The 18139-nt window shown below is 49.7% G+C and overlaps 5 protein-coding genes across 5 annotated transcripts; 4 read left to right on the top strand and 1 right to left on the bottom strand.

The window, feature by feature from the left end:
• Nucleotides 1-2708: 2708 nt before the first annotated feature.
• On the top strand, nt 2709-3734 carry HO173_011966 (uncharacterized protein; the record flags this gene model as incomplete). The annotated part of the gene is made up of 1 exon (XM_037313839.1): nt 2709-3734. One exon carries the CDS (start codon nt 2709-2711, stop codon nt 3732-3734), a length of 1026 nt encoding a protein of 341 aa, XP_037159239.1.
• Nucleotides 3735-4760: 1026 nt separating this feature from the next.
• HO173_011965 (uncharacterized protein) lies at nt 4761-7374 on the top strand (the record flags this gene model as incomplete). Its single annotated transcript, XM_037313838.1, has 3 exons — nt 4761-4831; nt 4918-6363; nt 6600-7374. The coding sequence occupies 3 exons, from the start codon at nt 4761-4763 to the stop codon at nt 7372-7374; spliced, it is 2292 nt and encodes a 763-aa protein (XP_037159238.1).
• Nucleotides 7375-7628: 254 nt separating this feature from the next.
• HO173_011964 (uncharacterized protein) lies at nt 7629-8630 on the bottom strand (the record flags this gene model as incomplete). The annotated part of the gene is made up of 1 exon (XM_037313837.1): nt 7629-8630. One exon carries the CDS (start codon nt 8628-8630, stop codon nt 7629-7631), a length of 1002 nt encoding a protein of 333 aa, XP_037159237.1.
• Nucleotides 8631-13486: 4856 nt separating this feature from the next.
• On the top strand, nt 13487-14122 carry HO173_011963 (uncharacterized protein; the record flags this gene model as incomplete). The annotated part of the gene is made up of 1 exon (XM_037313836.1): nt 13487-14122. One exon carries the CDS (start codon nt 13487-13489, stop codon nt 14120-14122), a length of 636 nt encoding a protein of 211 aa, XP_037159236.1.
• A 437-nt stretch (nt 14123-14559) lies between these two features.
• Nucleotides 14560-16450, top strand: HO173_011962 (uncharacterized protein; the record flags this gene model as incomplete). Its single annotated transcript, XM_037313835.1, has 4 exons — nt 14560-14660; nt 14718-15080; nt 15137-15644; nt 16304-16450. The coding sequence occupies 4 exons, from the start codon at nt 14560-14562 to the stop codon at nt 16448-16450; spliced, it is 1119 nt and encodes a 372-aa protein (XP_037159235.1).
• Nucleotides 16451-18139: the final 1689 nt, after the last annotated feature.

Raw genomic sequence — 18139 nt, 5'->3', positions numbered from 1 at the left:
AGCCTGTCAGGAGGGTGGTCTCTCCGGGACTAGCAGGCAAACTGTGGCGATGCCAAGGAGATGTGAGGGGTGCGTTGACGTGGTCAGACATACATGTGCGAGTCTTCGTAGGAGAAGTCTTCATCTCTGATACGACCATGGTGGGGTGAACCTTTGAGCCAACATCGAGACGTCATTGTAGCCTGTGAGATAGGCGGACGGGAAGATGCGGAAGGCCGAATTGTGTGATGCTACGTCTGGTGAATGTATGATAGCCTAAAGCATGAAAAGAATAACATGATTTTTCCTTAGCGAGAATGCACATGTATAATAATGGTAACCAACAAAAATTGATTCTCGGACTAGTAGGGAGGCTAGAAAATGTTGGTCTATGAGTGTGTGCAGGGGGTACAACATTCTCTTCTAAATCCATAGTTGATAACGTCGATCCGTGATACCACTGTTCGATGCGTGTCATACGCAGGGACAAGTGGCAATACGTACATGGCCATTTGATTGGTCCATTGATGTGTGTTATGGTATTAGCGTCCTTTTGCCACAGGCCTTTGCTACTATCTCTACATAGAAATTTACTCCATAGATTTCGTCAATCCATTACCTCTGAACAATCTTTCGTCGAAGAGTCCCCCCACAGCCTCAGCATGACCCCACCGGAAGTGGAAGGCGCCTGACGAAGTCTCGCCCAGAATTTTCTTCTATCTTTTTCGCCTCGCCCCCAAGCATCAAAGAGTCTCAGTCCAACAATACTGAGACACAGTCCCCTGGTGCCCCCGCATGGCTTTTCTCGTCATCTCGCGTCTACTTTGCATCTCCAGTTCCAACAAAACTCAAGACTCACAGTTGTGTGGGTGAATGAGCTAATGAAGGCCTTTGGGTACAATAATTCAGGTTGATTCGGCAAGCAGCTGCCTGCTCGTAGTATGCTTTCTGGGCAGCATGGCGGCTAAAATGCAGCCGGGCAAAAAGAGAAACACACCGTAGTGAGCGCTACGCTGAGAAGTTTTCGCGGTTTCCGTTCAATCTCGAGGCCAAGGAAGCTGTGTTAAGCGGTAGGACCTCGAATTTGAGGCTAGACACGCACAGCTAGAATTTGGCAGATCGCAAGGTGACCCAAAACTCATCTTGACTTTGCTTCTAGACCATCATGATTGGGGAATTTTCAGGCGAAACCCGATTTTTGATGCCAAAGTGAATACCGTACCCGTAGGTACTTTAGTGAGAGAGGCGAGAAAAACATTTGTTAGCGGCGGCTTTCAGCCCTATGGAAGGAAAGAACTAGAAATTTCTGGCAGTTGGCACTTCTTCTGACTCACATATTCTCCAATTCGTTGCTTTGCTCTCATCATGCTAGTACATTGGCCACCCTGTTTCAACAGGCGCCAAGTCTCGGGGACGGTGTCTCCAGTTTTGAGGATAGGCATGCTCCTCTACAGTCAAGGACGATGCTGTCAAAAGCCTTGAAACTCACCCCTCATTTCAAGCGTCCCGTGGCGACGCCTACTTCAGCTTAGGTCCTTTGCGTCATACTGAACGAGCTGGGCTGCAGATACTGAAGCTACTTTCTTGGAAAAATCTGATACCTGATCTACCTTACAACTCTCTCGACAGGCTAACCATGACCTTTGTTTGTACTAGTTTTTAACTTCCCCAGAGATGCCTTTTCGCACTCCTGGCTGTCAAGTTTCAAGTCTGACAGCCGTGTTAATATTTCATCTTTGTCAAGGATGAGGCACATGGTCTGAGTGTTATGATTACAGCCCAGCCAGTTTTCCAGCGCTCGGCCGAGTATCTCCTGCGGAAGGTCTAAGCGCCTACATACTCAGTTTTCACTTTTCCAGAAATGGCGACGGTGACTCAAGATAGAGGCGACTCCTCCGATTGGATGTAACCCCGCTTTCACCTGTATTCTCGTATAATCCGCTAGGACACGAAACCAGAAAAACTCCCGGCCGTTGGCAAATCAAACCTTGACGTTGCCGTCCTCACTTTGCAGGTGCCATCTCAGTATCCACGTTTTCTTTTGAAATAAAGAGCAGTTGGATACGTTCGATGGTTGTTGAATCGTGGATACGGCGTACGGAATTCTCAATTTCGATATTGCTACTCGTACTTAGCTAGCGATGGGAGTGGACACTTCTTTGGGGCTTGATGCTTGTCCCGCAGCATACTTGACATCATCACCATCATCACCATCATACCTATTGGCAACAACGTCAAGCATACATTAGCCACGGCAATGATCTGGCACCGGAGCAATCTCACCGATAATGCCATTCGTGGTGCGGATCTTCCTCCGAGTGGTACGGCAACACCTTTCAAATCCCATCAACACAATCCTGTTCCCTGTTATCAGGAATGACGTTTGCTGGTTGGGTTGTGACATAGCCTCAACAAAAATAAATGACACCTCATCTCTCAACAATGACGTCGAGCTTTGGCTGCAGCTCTGGGAGCTCGGACTGTGAAGGGTTTCAGGATGGGCAACATTGGACCATTGTGAGTCGTTTGTGACCATATCTACTCACGCCCTGCTTCTTCCTTTCTCCCCTCCTCCACCTTGAAATTAACCAGCCAGCAGGTTCAAGATCGACTATCACCTCTCTCTATAGTCAACACCATCCTCCTATCACACCATCATTCACATCCTCCAACCGCTAGATCCTCACTCATACCAATCCACACTCTCTTCCTACTTCAAGACTCTCAACATGTCAGACCCATCGGCCGTCGCATTCCTATTGAAAACATCTGCGCTCGGTTCGCCGTCCGCATCCTCTGCGCCAGCCGCACAGCCAACTTCGCCTGAGACTGCACCAACGTCCGACTCATCCTCGGCAGTCTCTTTTTCAAGCACACCTGTGACTGAGTCTATTTCAGACCTATCCGCTATAACACCCCTTTCATCCAGGAGAGCCTCCTCAACCGTAACGCGGGACCATCTGGACTTTGAAATAGTCGTCGCGCACTACAATGAAGACCTTACCTGGCTCAAACCGGTCATCGAATACTGCAAGGTCTACTCCAAAGGCGGTACCAAGCACGCGCCCGAGCTTCAGTTCGACGCCGAATCCCTCGAAAACATCGGCCGCGAAGGTCACACCTACCTTCATCATATCGTCAAGAACTACGAGAGCCTCAAGGATGTCACCCTTTTCACGCAAGCCCGCGTTGATGACCATACCGATCTCAACGCACTTGAGATGAGAGAAATAGCCCTCAATACCAAACCAGGACGTGTCACCACCTTCCCACACCGCGCCATGGAGCTCTTCGACCTTTGGGAAGGCTTTCCCTGGGAGAAATACCCATGCTGGGCAAAGTGGTCATCACCAGAGGGTGTATTCAAGGGAAGAGAGGCCCAAGAGACGCCGGCACAATACTTCAAAGACTTCTTCAACAACTTCGGTCACGACGGACCGCCTAAGTCGGTCGGCTTTCAACCTGGAGCGATCTTCGCGGTAAGACGTGAAACCGTCCACCAGCATCCAAAAGAACTCTACCAGCGGATGTTACAGGACCTCTTTCTGGGGGACATGAAGAGCGTCGATCCTGAAACGGGTCACTACCTCGAGCGCTTTTGGCTCGCCATGTTTCGCAACGAAGAGTATTGCTGCTGGGATGCGAGCGACATCTCTGATACCGAGCTGAATGATCAGGGCCAGCTGGCGAAGGGGAGATGGCATGTGACTACTCAGGGCATTGAGGTGGACGTCGGCTTCACTAACAAGGCGTAGCGGTGCAAGGCTTGACGAGCAGCATGGGCGTTTCAGGAAAGGGCTCTTCGTGCGTTGCTTATTGAATCATGTCGATGGTGGCTCATACACAAAGGCACGGGATACACGGATATGAGTCGGGTTTTGGCATGGACTTAGTATGTAGCATAGGCGTTTGGGTCTTTTTCAGCATGCAAATGAACGAACTAATGCAATCACAATCCAGTCGTTTGATACTTCCAACCCGGTGTGGCGACCGGCCCCAAGGGATTGACTGATCACACAGCGCAGGCCTCCGACCTATCAAAGACGCTTACATAATATAGAAAATGTAAATGTTTGGCGTTTTCTTACGCCAGGAAAGTGCTTCCCTCTCCACGACATACATTCAGCTTCATGGGATAGGTACCTATACCTTGACTTAATATAGACCTTCATCTTAAGGCCTTGTACCTGGTCGGACGAAGTCGAGGCCCGAAGCCTACAAAGCCAGATTTATAAACTCGTTGACGTGGGGCCTGGAAGCCGCGCGGATCGTGATGGTGTTCATGTTGCAGCTTTGTGGAGACGCTAGGATGGTTTATGGCACTATGTGCGTGTTGGAAACTTGTGACGGAGAGGCACTCGAGGGACAAGACAGGTTCCTGGCATGGATCTTCGCGGTGAGTACGTATCATGTGAGGGTGGGGACGTAGACATCGTGGATTTGATACATCTTTCTTATTCTACCAGAATGTGGATTCTCGCAAGTGATCGAACGCTTCACTGCACGAATATTCTATTAACGACTAATAGGTTGGATTGAGCCGACATGCGCAGTAGTCCACTTTTGATGGGTGACCGCCGTGTGGGCCGCGAATATCTAGTCATGTGTCGCGTATTATTGTCGCTTAGCGAGTGAGGCTGTGCTTTGTGAATGTCAAAACGTCGTTGATGATGCCATCGTATAGATGGAGTTCTCGGCCTCCATGTCTGCTTTCAATCATTTCTTCGACAAAGGCCTTTCAACCACTGCTGGAGCCTTGACCCACATGCATCGCCAAGGGTATGAGTACAAAACTACGCCCATGGCTCCCAGAGCCTTTCGTGTTCCCGCCGATCGACTTCGACCCACTTAGGTACGAGTTTGAGACAGGTAGCATTGATGTGTGGGTATTGCTAGTGTTGTTGGGTTGAGCTCTAGCTGAAAAATTGGATTGCACAGGACCCCAGACAAGATTGCGGAGCCCTGTTGCGACTGTTCTGAGGGAGCGCCGCCACTAGGGCTTTCAAGGCCAACAAGTCCTGCTTCTTCTACAAGCGGCAAAGCTACATCCGAAAAGGACATTCTTCGACTCCCTGGCCACTTCCAAGGCTGGCGCATGGGTGTCACTCTGTGTGCCATCACCACGGGAACTGTACTTGTCATCAACCTGATTGTAATCACTTGGGTCGCTGCTGGGGATGGTCTGGAAGGAGGGCTGGGAACTCTACAGCAAGGAAGCTGCCAAAAGACAAAGCATCTGAGTCTGTGGCTGCACTTAGCCATCAACTTGCTCAGTACGCTACTCCTAGGTGCTAGCAACTACACAATGCAGTGCCTCTCGTCGCCAACCCGCGAAGAGATTGATAAAGCACATCGAAAACGAATTTGGTTGGATATCGGCATTCCCAGCCTACGCAATCTTAGACAAATCGGCCGGGGCAGAATTGTGCTTTGGTGGTCGATGGCGTTTTCTAGCATTCCATTACACTTACTATACAACAGTGTCGTGTTCTCAACTCTCTCCGCCCATGAATATTCCGTCTTTGCGGCTTCCGCGGAATTGGTGAACGGTGTCGCCGCCCAAGAATTTTCCGCCAATCGCACGGCTTTCAATTGGACCAGTCCAACCAATTGGACAAATACTGGACCATACGACACTATGCAGCATTTTCAAAATGCGTCAGGATGGCAGAAGCTGGACAACAGAGACTGTATCAAGGCTTACGGGCAGGATTACGTATCCGCCCACGGAGATCTACTGCTCATATCGCCAGCTATTAGTGCGTCGGAAATGATCGTATCGTTTGTGTACGGCCCCGGCAACGGGTTTGGAAACACATGGTGGATGTGTGACATCTCGGAGCAGACATTCGCAAATGACTGCTCGGTAAATGCGGTTGCAGATCGGGCTGCAAATTGGACAATCACCTATGAAATCAATGACGGACTAACAACGAATCAGACCACACATGATCAAATCCAACAAAAAGGCTGCCCGGTTCAATACTGTTTTAGCCAGCCAGTGGAGGAGCAGTGTCGGGTGCAGGTCAGTCTCGTGATTCTGGGTATCGTGATAGCATGCAACGCCACTAAAGCTCTTTGCATGCTTCTTACAATCAGAAATCAGAAGTCGCAACCTTTAGTCACTCTGGGGGATGCAATTCAAAGTTTCCTACAAGAACCTGATCCTAGCACTGAGGGAATGTGCCTAGCCAGCAAGGCACATCTTAACGACGCTCGAATGAAAAAAGTATCAATGTCACAGAATCGCAGACTTCGGCGTTTGTGGCAAAAACCTAACTCGGATAAAACTCAGTGGATAGACAAACCCATGGAGTGGTCAAATCGCCGGCATTGGTGGTTTTCGAGCGCAAGCTTGAAGCGTTGGCTGGTTTGCAACATCTTGTGGGTACTTTTTATTCTCCATGACTTTAGGGTCGCTCCACCTAAGCCAAAGTATCCCTTTGGGCTCCGCTCTCGACTTCTGGTCCATTGAGCCGTCATCTAGTGTCTCCGAGTAGGTGGGGCTGAGGGAAGGAGCAGTAGCAAGTCCACAGTCTAATACACTACAATTGCGTGTTGCCACCACATTTGCCCAGGATGCCTGTTCCCAAAATTCTAATGCGCTAACACATCAGTAGATGCGTTGCAACCCTAGGAGCCGCAGGTGGATGTCTCGCATTGGGCATCGGGAATCCAAATCTCACAGACCGTAGCCTAGCATACTTGTGGCAGCTGGGCTATGGCACTGTCGCATCTCAATCGATGATTAGCTGGAGCTTGCCCGGGACCGGAGGATTACTAGTTGCCATCCTCGTTGCCAATTCGCTACAGGTCTTACTCTCTTTTCTCTATCTTGCGTACAACGGCGTCTTCACCTGCATGCTGCTTGCGAATGAATGGGCCGAATACGCATACAGTAGGAAACCTTTGCGCGTTACGAGTCCAACAGGGTCTCAGCGCTCGACCTACAGGCTGCAATTGCCATACAAGTACGGTGTACCGTTGCTGGTACTTTCCGGGATCCTTCACTGGCTCGTCTCTCAAAGTATCTTTCTCGCCCGCATATCGGCCTTCACTAGTGAAGGCGTCGTGGATCCGGGAGAGTCCATCTCCAACATCGGCTATTCCAACATCGCCATCATTACGGTCATCGCGCTTGGTACGATCGCTGTACTGCTCGGCATCCTCAACGGGTTCAGGATATTCCGACCAGGTATGCCGCTCGCTGGAAGCTGTAGCGCGGCGATTAGTGCAGCATGTCATAGGCCGAGAGGGGATGTAGATGCTGCCAAGAAATCATTGATGTGGGGCGTTGTGAAAGTAGAGGGGGATATTGGCCATTGTTGCTTGACAAGCTTCCAGGTTGAGAAACCAATTGTTGGGAAGCTCTACGCAGGTCTGAGCACTGACTGAGATGCTAACGTCGGCACTGCAGTTGCAAGGCACAGGGTTGACAACGACATGCACTCGAGTATTGGAATTCTTCTGAGTTGCTTTCTCCTACATCTCAGACGAAGAGAACATTCACGGATAAGGGATTTGATTAAGGTCTCGAGATTATGCAGTGTTCGGACCACGGAAAGTCTTTATACCTCAGCATTCCAAAGCCCGGGGTCAACATACAAATAACTCAAAAGAAAGAAGAACCGCCAGGGCTCGTTCATCCTCTAGCAAGCAAGGCTATACTTCGGACTGGTACCTCCTGCCGACGAACTGACCCCAAAAGGAAGGGGAACATTCCCGTCATAAAGAGTATACCACCACGTATTTGTCGCTCCAAATAAATGCCCACATCCCACAGTCTTCCAATAAGTCGCTGCATTCTCCGATGACGCCACCGACGACGTCCCGGCGAACGTCCCGCTCGTGGGCCATCCCGTCTCCGTTACCCATACGGGCTTCGAGTTTGGAATCACAGCCATGCCGGACGTGAAATCGCTGAGGCTGGAGGGAGAACCGCTAGAGTAGTACGGGTACACGTCCGCGCCAATCCAGTCGATCTTGTCAATTAGGGAAGCCCCGTCGCTCCCTTGCCAGATGTTGGCCGTGTCCACGTGACCCAGTGGCCAACTTACCCCCGCGGTGCTCATGGCGGTGCGCGTCTGGCTGATGTACGAGAGGATGGTGGCGGCGCTGGCGCCGCCCCCTTGAGGGTTCCGATACAGGTCTTCGCTGCCGACGGAGATCCCAACGACCAGGGCATTGAGCTTTGGATATTGCTTCACGGCTGCCGCGAGCGCGTTCAGCTCGTTCGTGACGATTGTTTGACCGCTCGAACACCAGATCCCGAGAAGTAAACTCGTGCCTGTGTTGATGGCCGCATCGAACGCAGAGGATGGAGTATCCGTCGTCCCGGATTCGATCATGGTGTACAGGCGTGCGCTGTTGAAGCCGGAGGTATGGGAAAGCTCTTGCGCGGCGGTGAATTCGGCCGCGAAGTCGGTGGCGGCGCCGTTGGTCGCAGCGCCGTAGTTGAAGCCTTTGTGCACGCCGCCCGTGCTGACGACTGGTGTGCTGGGGTTGTTGGAGGGTTGGGATGTGTCTTCGGACGGTGCTGGGCTGGTGGTGGTAGAGGTTCGATGTCGGTTCCAGCCGCCGCCATAACCTTGGGCTAGGATTGCTGGAATCAGTGCGGTGAGAGCGATTGAGAGGAATGGAAAAAGATGCATGGTGGAAAGGACCGTGAGTAGCTTTCAAGAAAGTGGACGTGCTCACCAAAGCATGGTAATGGAAGTTGAGGGGATGGTGGGGGAGGTCATTCGAATTGTACATGGCCGCATGCTGTTTCACCATGGTGACTTCTAGCAGTCTTGGTCATGATAAACGGGTTTCATGTCTGTGGTCTAGGTCTTTCGCCTCATCACTTCCGTTACGAAATTCGTATCAGGAATTGGGGTCTGGAAGGCTCAGTCCTACCACGCTCATGTGTCTGCGAGCGAGAACATATGTATATGCTTATGATCTCACCTTTCTGCAAACAATGTGCCGAAGGGGTTTATACGCATATGTTTCGACCTGAGATGTACCACCTGTTGAACCGCTGAGGGATGACCAGAAGTGGAAATCTTGACGGTGCTGCATGGGATAATGTCGAACACTGCAGCACGTGGAGAGTTTTCTCGGCTATGCCGTGAAGTCTTTGGGGGTTGAGGAGGTAGACACCGACCTGAGTCTAGGGTGGTGCAAGTGGCACAGTTTGTTGCAGGAATCCTTCGCGACACACAGTACAAGTGGTCGCTTTCCACTTGCTGCAATTGTAAGTATAATAGGTTACGCTGTTGTCCATGTCCTGGAGCTGTCATTGAATTGAGGTGAGAAAGAAAGGTGGTCGGAACTCTATCAGCCGTTTTTATCGTACTCGTTCCCTATCGCTATCGCGCACTTCTGCTCATATTTTTGAGAGGAATAATCAGACCTCTCCGCACGAACAAGATCCAAAATTTATGGGGTTGCGACGGGCACGGCGAAGGGAGGCACAGACGTCTCGAATACACGCTATTCCCGAATCGAGGTAGCGCACGCGTAGAACATGTTGCAACCCGGCGTGCGGCGTATGCGCTTCCTGGAAAGGCGGACCTGGTTCTAACGCTTTCGGAGCATCCTTGCGATACTTCAAACGCAGCTAGGCTCGTTGCACGATACTTACGGTCCAGAGGTGAGAACGTCGAGGAGTATTGTGGGACGAGCTGGGATGGAGGCTTTTCTTTTGGCGGCTGGGATGAGAATTTGAGACTTTGAGCTCGGTTGTGGGGGCGGATGTTTATGGTTTGTCGGCCGCGAGAAGAGATGAAGACAAAGTAGAGATCTTTAGGGTGACTGATAATGCGGGTTTCTTATCAAATGAGGTGCAACAAGGGCCCGGATCTCTGTCTCAAAAGTCCAGTCTGGAGAAGAAAATCACGAAGCTGCTAGTTTTGGTTTTTGAAAGATCCAACAAAACTAAAGGCTTTTTCAAACCCTTCTTTCCGATCTGGACTCTTCACTGTGAGTAGAGATTTATACGGCGCCGGATGTAGGCTTTGGACAGGAACGATCAGCGGGAGATATCTAGAAGGGGAGGATTCACCGTCATGGGACATTGTGTGCGTACAAATTATAGAAACAAGTTGAGGTGTCATGACTAATACTCTCTGCAAGGCTTGCCACTTTTGGAGTGTTTGAAGGGAGCACTAGAGTCATACCGGGCACCAGCCGCCATGGTGGAAGACGAGTCAGAGCGTTCAGAGAGTTTGACGAAGAGCAGGATTGTTCAGACATCCTGAAGTTTTATCTCCTTTGATACCAAAGCTTTGACATATCTTGTTTACTCCACTGTATCAATGCTCTGAACCTGCCTTCTCATGAATCCTTCGACTGACGCTTTGGGTGCATTCTTGTGTTACGTATACAAGTCGGCAGCATTGAATCTGGGCACTGCCGCCCGAATAATCATCTCTTGCTTATACTCCTTCACCTTCTCCCCTTGCACTTTCCTCTCACCTGAATCTTCCGCGGCTATGGTGGCCTTCGACAGGTTCACGACATCGTTGATAGCAATGTCTTGAACCCCTTCCGAGAACAAGGGGACGTGACATGCACCACGTCTCCCGTTGAGGTGACTCCTTCTTGAGACTCACAACTGTGGCTATTCGGTAATTGTTAGATGTTCCTGGGGGTGGAGTCCTCTCCCCTACTGATGAGTTGCCTGAATCTTGGCGCCCAGCCTCTAGAATGCTCTCCTTTACAGATGAGCAACTCTACGCGGCCAAAGCCAACACATTGAGATAACACTTTTGATGAAAATAGGCCGCACTCTGCTCCACGTACCACCGGCTCCGACCACCAGATAGAACCCAGTCTCACTGCTATACTCGAAATGCATGGTCGGCCCATGATTACTTCTGCTTATGCTACGTAAGCGACTTCCCCAACGGATGTCCTTCTTAGGAATAGACTATGATCATCACCCCACTTAATTGCTTGTGATCGATCTCAGACCTCTGTGGAACGCCCTCATCAACGGGTTTGATACTTGTCGGTAACTCAACACTCGCTATCACTAGTACTCATTCGGCCTAGTCATTGGTATATGAAGGCCTTTCCTGTACATAGCATTCTTCTTCTTTAGACATCATTAGGAATACCATAACTAGTGATAAGTCTCATTATAGCAGTAACTGCATACCCAGGTATTTACCAACAATACTCATGAAGGCCCTCCCATGTTTGTCCGAGGTAATGCAGTCCTCACCTTCGTAGCCAGCATGCTCCATCAAAGAATTCCAGAGTCCGGCTTCGCGGATGGCAATAAATCGTATGGCCACACTAGTACCGCCTGCGCCAGTACAGTATAAACTGCATTGACTGCGTTCAGGACCATCTGACTCGCGATTTCCATTATTTGCGTAATTGTATCGATGAGTACCTATGTTTGGCCCGAGACCCGAGCAAAATTCATGATGTGTGCGTGTTTCTTCAACCAGATGCACATTGGGGGATGGAAAGAGACTCGTAAGTCGCGCAGAGATGAAATTCCTCCCCAGCCTCGCTTCTAGCCCAATATTTCACACCGAGTGCATCCAGATAAAAAATCAAACATCATCGTTGTGTTATTTCAGCTCGGCTCCGCCTATAATGTCGAAGGGGAGGAGGGAGGGATGTCAGCGTATTGGAAATGGTATCATTCAAGGTCTCATAGAAGAATAGTTTTATTGTAGTTAGATATGGGTGACTACCTATCTATGGTGCGAAGCGGCAGTAGGCAGAGGCTATTCCCCCATAATTTTTCCCCCATGAGAAGTAGTCACAACACCTATTTAACTTAGTCAGTGGAGAAATGGCCTCCTATTGGCTGACCAACAAGCGCCAACGGGAGGAGTCCCCTTCAGCGACCCTGCGGCCGTGAAGCCTCCGGCGCCGCCGATTGTCCCGCCTGCTGACGGTGTCTCTTCCTCGGTGCAGCCGCCCGCAACTCAGGGGAGAATGTGCGGCCAGTATTGCTATTCCGTCAATATCTGCACCAGCGGCGATGGCCGCAACCGCATCGCGGATCCCTGGCAGGGCGTTGGGGTATTTCACTGGAACTTGTAAGCGTCTTTGGTTTATGGGCGGGAGTGGTGGGAAGCTCGGGGAATTTTGTGTCAATTGAACTAGTCTCGTCAACTCTACCAGCGTTTTCATAATTGGATTGACTCTCCAACGTTGGAAGCGAGCTCTTAGAGTCTGAATTTTGGGACTGGCGTGTCCGTGTTGTTGCATATATGTGTCGAAACCGTGCTATCTGTCGGCTTCGGGCATTGTGTATGAAGCACCCGCTTTGAGGCTGGGTGCGTTAGAAACCGCCTAATAGTACAACGATTTGTAGTAAAATTACCGGTGAACTATAAGTAGCTACATAGCGAAATGTCGGAATTCCAAATTTTAGCAAAGCATTTTGGCACTTAGAAAGAGGAAGTATTGATTGGGTAACAATAAGAAATTTAAGCTGTCAAAATGATGGCGTTAGACGATCATGAAAAAGCGACGATCCTGGAGAAAAGGGGCACCAGTCGACCGAGACCCAAAAGTATACAATGGGTCATTGTTGAACTCGTCGCGGCACGGCTGTCTTGCGACCACAGACTCAGCTATACTGGAGACAAATGCCTCAATGACGGATGCAATGTATGAATTGTGTTTGAACCTGCAGACCCGGCCGCAGTGACTTCTCTCCCACGGGCCCTGTGCAAGCGTTGGAGAATGACCCCTCCGGGTAAGAAGCGAACAGCGGAGATTCCTATTAATGGTTAGTGTTGCGCAGAATGTTCTTGGGGAATACAGATCGGTTGAGATAGATCATAATTTTTTTTGCAGATGTGATGTGGAAGCGAGCCAGACCTTTTCACTTGTTCTGTCTGGAAGATTCCGCAAGGCTGATAGCAAAACCATGTGTAATATTGAATAACAGCTTCTGAGCAGATGACGCCTGATTTGAAGACACAGATAGTAGCCTCAAATGAGCACAATAAACTTATGGTGAGGCAGTATCTCCAGCGCTAAGTCTAATCAAGTATACCAGATAGAATCTTGTGTATCACGTAAGTTTCATTGGTTGTTTTTCCATAATTAATTTGCCTCTGGCAGCAGATATGGTTTTGTATTTTACAAAGTTAATCTGAGAGAAAGCGAAGATTGCGAAGGTAAATGTGAACAAATCGAAGATCCCTAAGCAACTCCTTCTCCTGCCATTTGCGAGAATGAGCTACTCACAAGACATCTGAACACTATTGCTACAACATCGGGCACTGGTCTGAAGAACTTTAGCTGATTTAAATCGACGCAACTAGCCACTATACAATATTGTATACAATGTAGGGGAATGAAACACTTCATTCAAAAGCACGCCTTTGTTTGGCTCGCCTGGAGCGGCAAGAAGCGCTGCGCTAAGAATAACAACTCGAGAAAGATCTTTCCGAGGACGCGTCAGTCTCTGCTACCAGCTTGTCTTTGTTAAGTAACAAGAATTTCATGTCCGACATTCATGTACGGTCAACACTTTCAATGACCCATGATGACCTTGAACTATCACCTCTGTCGTAAGAGACAGCCGAGTCCCATCCTCACATTACGTCTATTAGTCTTTGTCCTCTTTCCGACAACCCCTGCTCTCAGCATCAACTCTAGTTTATCGACCCTTCTTGGTGATTCCCTTGGCGTGAATTGCCGCGGCAGCGTCCTTTGTCCCGCATACCTAGAGGCCTTCCCACCAGACTACATAGGCACATTCATCAAGATCACCAGTGGCAGTATCACCGACTGTCCCCCAGACTTCTTGTGTGGTCCCATGAATGACACGGATATTTACTTGCCAAACGATCATATCGTGTGCCTTCCAATCGGACGATCTTTCCTGGGTGGCATCTGCGCGTTCACACAAGGAAACAACTTGCCCACGACAGGGGTAGATGGAGCTCTTATCAAGCGTAAGCTGCAAGAGCTCAGAGGCCATGGGTGTCATGTCTGTGGGAGCGTGCCGTTGAGTGGAGATAATGATCCGAGCAAGGAAGGAATCTTGACGGTGAACTATATTGGTGGACTAGCTTGTAAGGGGCTGTGCCCGTCGAAGCACTATACAGCGTTGTTGCAACTCGCTGCCAATATGTCTTGGCTAGGTGTAATAAATAGCACGCTTTTCGAGTCGTAGCTTGCTGCGACCGAGTCCCAGACCTCAGACTTGCAAGAAAGGTTTGAGGCTGTGGCAGCTGAGTAAGGACCCTATTGGGAAATCATTGCAGCTAGGGATCGACTTCTCTCGCTGGCTCTCCTGTCTAGTCGGTGTTGTTGGTATATGTGTTATGGAGAGGAGTTAGGCAGGGAAGCCGGAAGTAGATAGCCGCACAGGCTATTCACCACACAGTATACAACAACACCCACAAAAATTGAACACATAGCCCTCTATATATTTGTGAACCATACTTTCTCAACATTCACAAACGTGGTCTACATCTCTAAGATAACGTCCCCACTGTTGCATGCTTGACATATCATTGTCGACCCTGTTATACAGCTGTACGCTCACAACATCAGGTTCCACGGGCATAAAATCATACAAGGCCTTTGATCATGCCTTTTGTTACCAGAATGAAAGCCGCGCAAGGAAGAGTGACACAGGAGAGACAGCCCAAGAAGCTTCGTTCAGGCCGTACTTCTGGGAGCAAGCCGAGAAAAGCCAAAAACAATGCGTGAGTGCTCAATCAAACTTTGGTATCCCCCTTTGCTCACACTATGTGAAAAAGCAGTAACCAATTGGCTCGCACTACACCAGCTTCAGATTCCCAAGTCGAGCCCAGCATACGCAGAAAGACAGCCGCGCAACAAGTGGAAAGAAATGCGAGAGACGCCCGACGTCTTGCTGCTGTTAGCGGTGTTGCCATCCTATCGAAGGTCCCCCCTGGCCAACTTCCGGACCAAGGAAGTTGGGAAGAGGACGAGAGAAAGACATATCCATGTTCTATCTGTGGTAGAAAATTCGGTAAGAAAAACAATGTTAAAGTCCACATGGCAGCATGTGTCAAAAGGAACGGGAACCCCAATGGTGCCCGTTGGGATGATGCTTGGAGGAACATGCCGAGTCGAGCAGCGTCCATGGATACACAATCGAAGTAAAAAATGTTCATGCTGGTTTATTCTGACCAAAAGCTGACTCTAGCACCACCAGTGCACCTCAAATTTTGCATATACAAGACTTTCATGCTGAAGACGACCAAACCGAAGACGAACAGCCGGAGGATTACCAGTTTGAACGCCACCAACGTGAAGATCTCGAGCGTCCAGATGTACCATTCGGTGGCTTCCAAAGAGACCATTGCATCTTTGAGCACCTGCCACACGATGATATGCAACCAGCCTCAACGTCCTCGTCTGGCATGCAAGGATACGATGTCGAACTATCTACAGAGAGTTCTCAGTCCGATGATCTTGACTTCATCGACCTGCACTCAGCGTCCTCATCGCCGAGTGACCTGACACCATACGACCCAGACCTCCGCATGGACGTCTTGACGAATGAAGCGCTACTTCTCATGGCTCAAGCATGGCAGAAAGCCATAGAGTACGCGGGAGAGACTCACACCGTGGTGCATCCGCATTTCCAGAGGATAATGGAAGAACTGGGTAGGAGGGGTATGATCGACGAGAACTGGACCTATGTTGTAGATCTCGTGAGGGTGAACATGACTTGGAGAAGGGTGACGCTGGGGCCATGATGTCCGTCCCGATATCATGAGAATAGCCCCCAGAGGGCAAGTGCGGACTGTATGGACGACCTGATGGTATTGGACCACTGGCGCAGCCAAGATGTTGTTCCATCACGAGAATACTGTGTCAGAAGGATTGTAAGTCTTATACAACATACATGTTAAGCATTCTTTGTGCCATTCGCAGTCATCCCACTCCTGAGGAGCACTGAGCTTCGAATGGAACATTCGTAATACTACTCCAGCAGACAAGCGAATATTTAATACTCAACAGTCTTGACTTCATTCATATCATCCTTTCTTCACTATGTCCCTGATGCTGAATTACGTCTTCCATTGATTTTTGGACTACTTCACGTACCTTTCTTCCAGCTTTCGCATGGTATGGCTCATCCAGTGTCCGCCAGGCGGCGGCTCATCGCACATCTACTTCCACGTCAGCGCCCACCCACCTCTCCTACTTTCCTGCCTTTCCTTCCACATCCAAAACTCGCATTAACTGCCAGCGTATCATGCTCCTTCGCTTTGCTCACATAAGACTCCCGCACCGTGATCGACTCCGTCGTCATCACCCTGCTTATGGTCGCCCCGCGGTAAAGATTTTGGGCCTGGTGTAGCACAACGCCTAGACTGTGCGTGAAGTAGCGGAATACGGCTCGCTGGCCAGCAAGGTCGAGCATGGCGGTCGTATGGATGGCGGTGGAGGCCAAGAACGGGTCCACGCTGGTAGCGACGTCGCGATAGACGCCGAGGGTGACGACGGAGATGATGGATGATCACGGTGGCTTTAGAGGATGAGACCCGTTGGGAGGAGGGACGGTGTGTGAGTTGACGAACGAAAGATCTGACTCTATCTAATAAGATCACATGCCAAGCGGAGTCACCATATGGCCCTCCGATATCACCACGGAACCATTAGAGATCGTCCGTTGAGTGGAAAAATGCATGACGACTATGACTCCACCACACAGTAATACAACAAAGACAGAACCAAGATCCTCTTCTATGACCTTCACAGAATTTATTTTCGAATAGCACTTCTGGCAGGTGGTGAAGCCCGGCGAACTGAGAAGGACGGCAAGTACATTCTTGAACCAGTCCAGACCCCATGTGGGTTCTATCCGTATCTGAACCTGAAACTTTACTTCTCATACATCCAGGACTACGTTGACTTCATGAAGGGGTCGGTATCCCAGCACTGCCGGGTTTATGCTTGCGATGACGAAGACTTCGTCATCGAAGCCTGGCTCACGTTGATGTGGAGAGGGTACCTGTTTCATTGTGTCAATTATTTCAAATACGATTTCGATGGCATCTATGTCCCGCACGTGTATTATGGAAGCCGACTACCTGGGTATTTAGAATGATTAGAGAACGGGATTTCCTCTGTCGAGCGCCGACACACTTTGACCTCCTTCGGGCGAGGCTCGTTCTCATTCGGCTTCATCCCTTCCTGACTGGTCTGCTGTCGGCTGCCTTCATCTCTTACAATCGGACGGCAGCCGAAGGGTGAGATCAAGCATCAGCAATCTTGGGTAGCGTTTAGTTGCCGCTTGCCACCAGAACTTGATCCGGATGGTGCAAGAATGCCAGCTTCACAGTTTAGTCACTCTTAATTCACTTCGTCTGAGCTTCTCGCATACTAGTAGCACGATGTTCATCAGATTTGGAGGAAGTGAACCAATTGTATTCCGCTCACTGTTTCCGCCTATCATCGATGCTTGATAGACAGTATGGCGCAATGGCTTGTAGCTGGACAAACTTTGGGAGAGCGGTTGGGAGGCTTCTCTGGCGATTCTGCAGAGATGCGGAATCGAACCTCCGTGATGAGGATCAACTTATTTTGTTAGCATTGTCCGACTCCTTTGTTGCTTGGAAGGGTTAGATGAGAATGACTTTTAATTTTTGGGGTACTTGTACTCGCAAAGACTAGGTTTGAATCTGACGCGCGTGGTGTGACACAGAGGGTTCAGCGAGTTCCCTGTCTCCCAATGATGATAACAGAATCGGCGATAGCGATGGGGAAGACATTCTTGACGCAAGAAGTTTCCGTTCATCCTGCCGTCATTGCGGTTTTGTCATTCATGACCAGGAAATGCCAGAATGCAAAGTCGAGCGAAGACGCGATGAGTCCCCTAGTGGTCCGGTTTTGGCGTGAGGGTCTTTTGGAAAGCACGGCTATGGCTACAGTCGCGTGGAATAAATGATAACAAGACAATCTTACGTTAAGACTATGATCGATAAAGATACCACCGTCTCGAGTGCTGGCGGGAACCATAACTGTTAGTCAGACATCGGCTTTCATTTCGTCACATTGTGTTGTTGGCTTTTCTACTCGTAGCGTTCCAGCCAATCGACTCGACTATGAAAGTCCGCTCCTAATATGGGAAGAGAGCAGGTATTAGAAGATAGAGGCGATCAGACAGTACGTAATATCTTTATAACCATAGTAGGCTTTTAGAAGA

Source organism: Letharia columbiana (assembly GCF_014066305.1).
Source record: "Letharia columbiana isolate WasteWater2 chromosome Unknown Sc0000071_s0, whole genome shotgun sequence".
In the NCBI taxonomy this organism is placed as follows: Eukaryota; Fungi; Ascomycota; class Lecanoromycetes; order Lecanorales; family Parmeliaceae; genus Letharia; species Letharia columbiana.
This window is presented reverse-complemented; position numbering and strand designations above follow the sequence as displayed.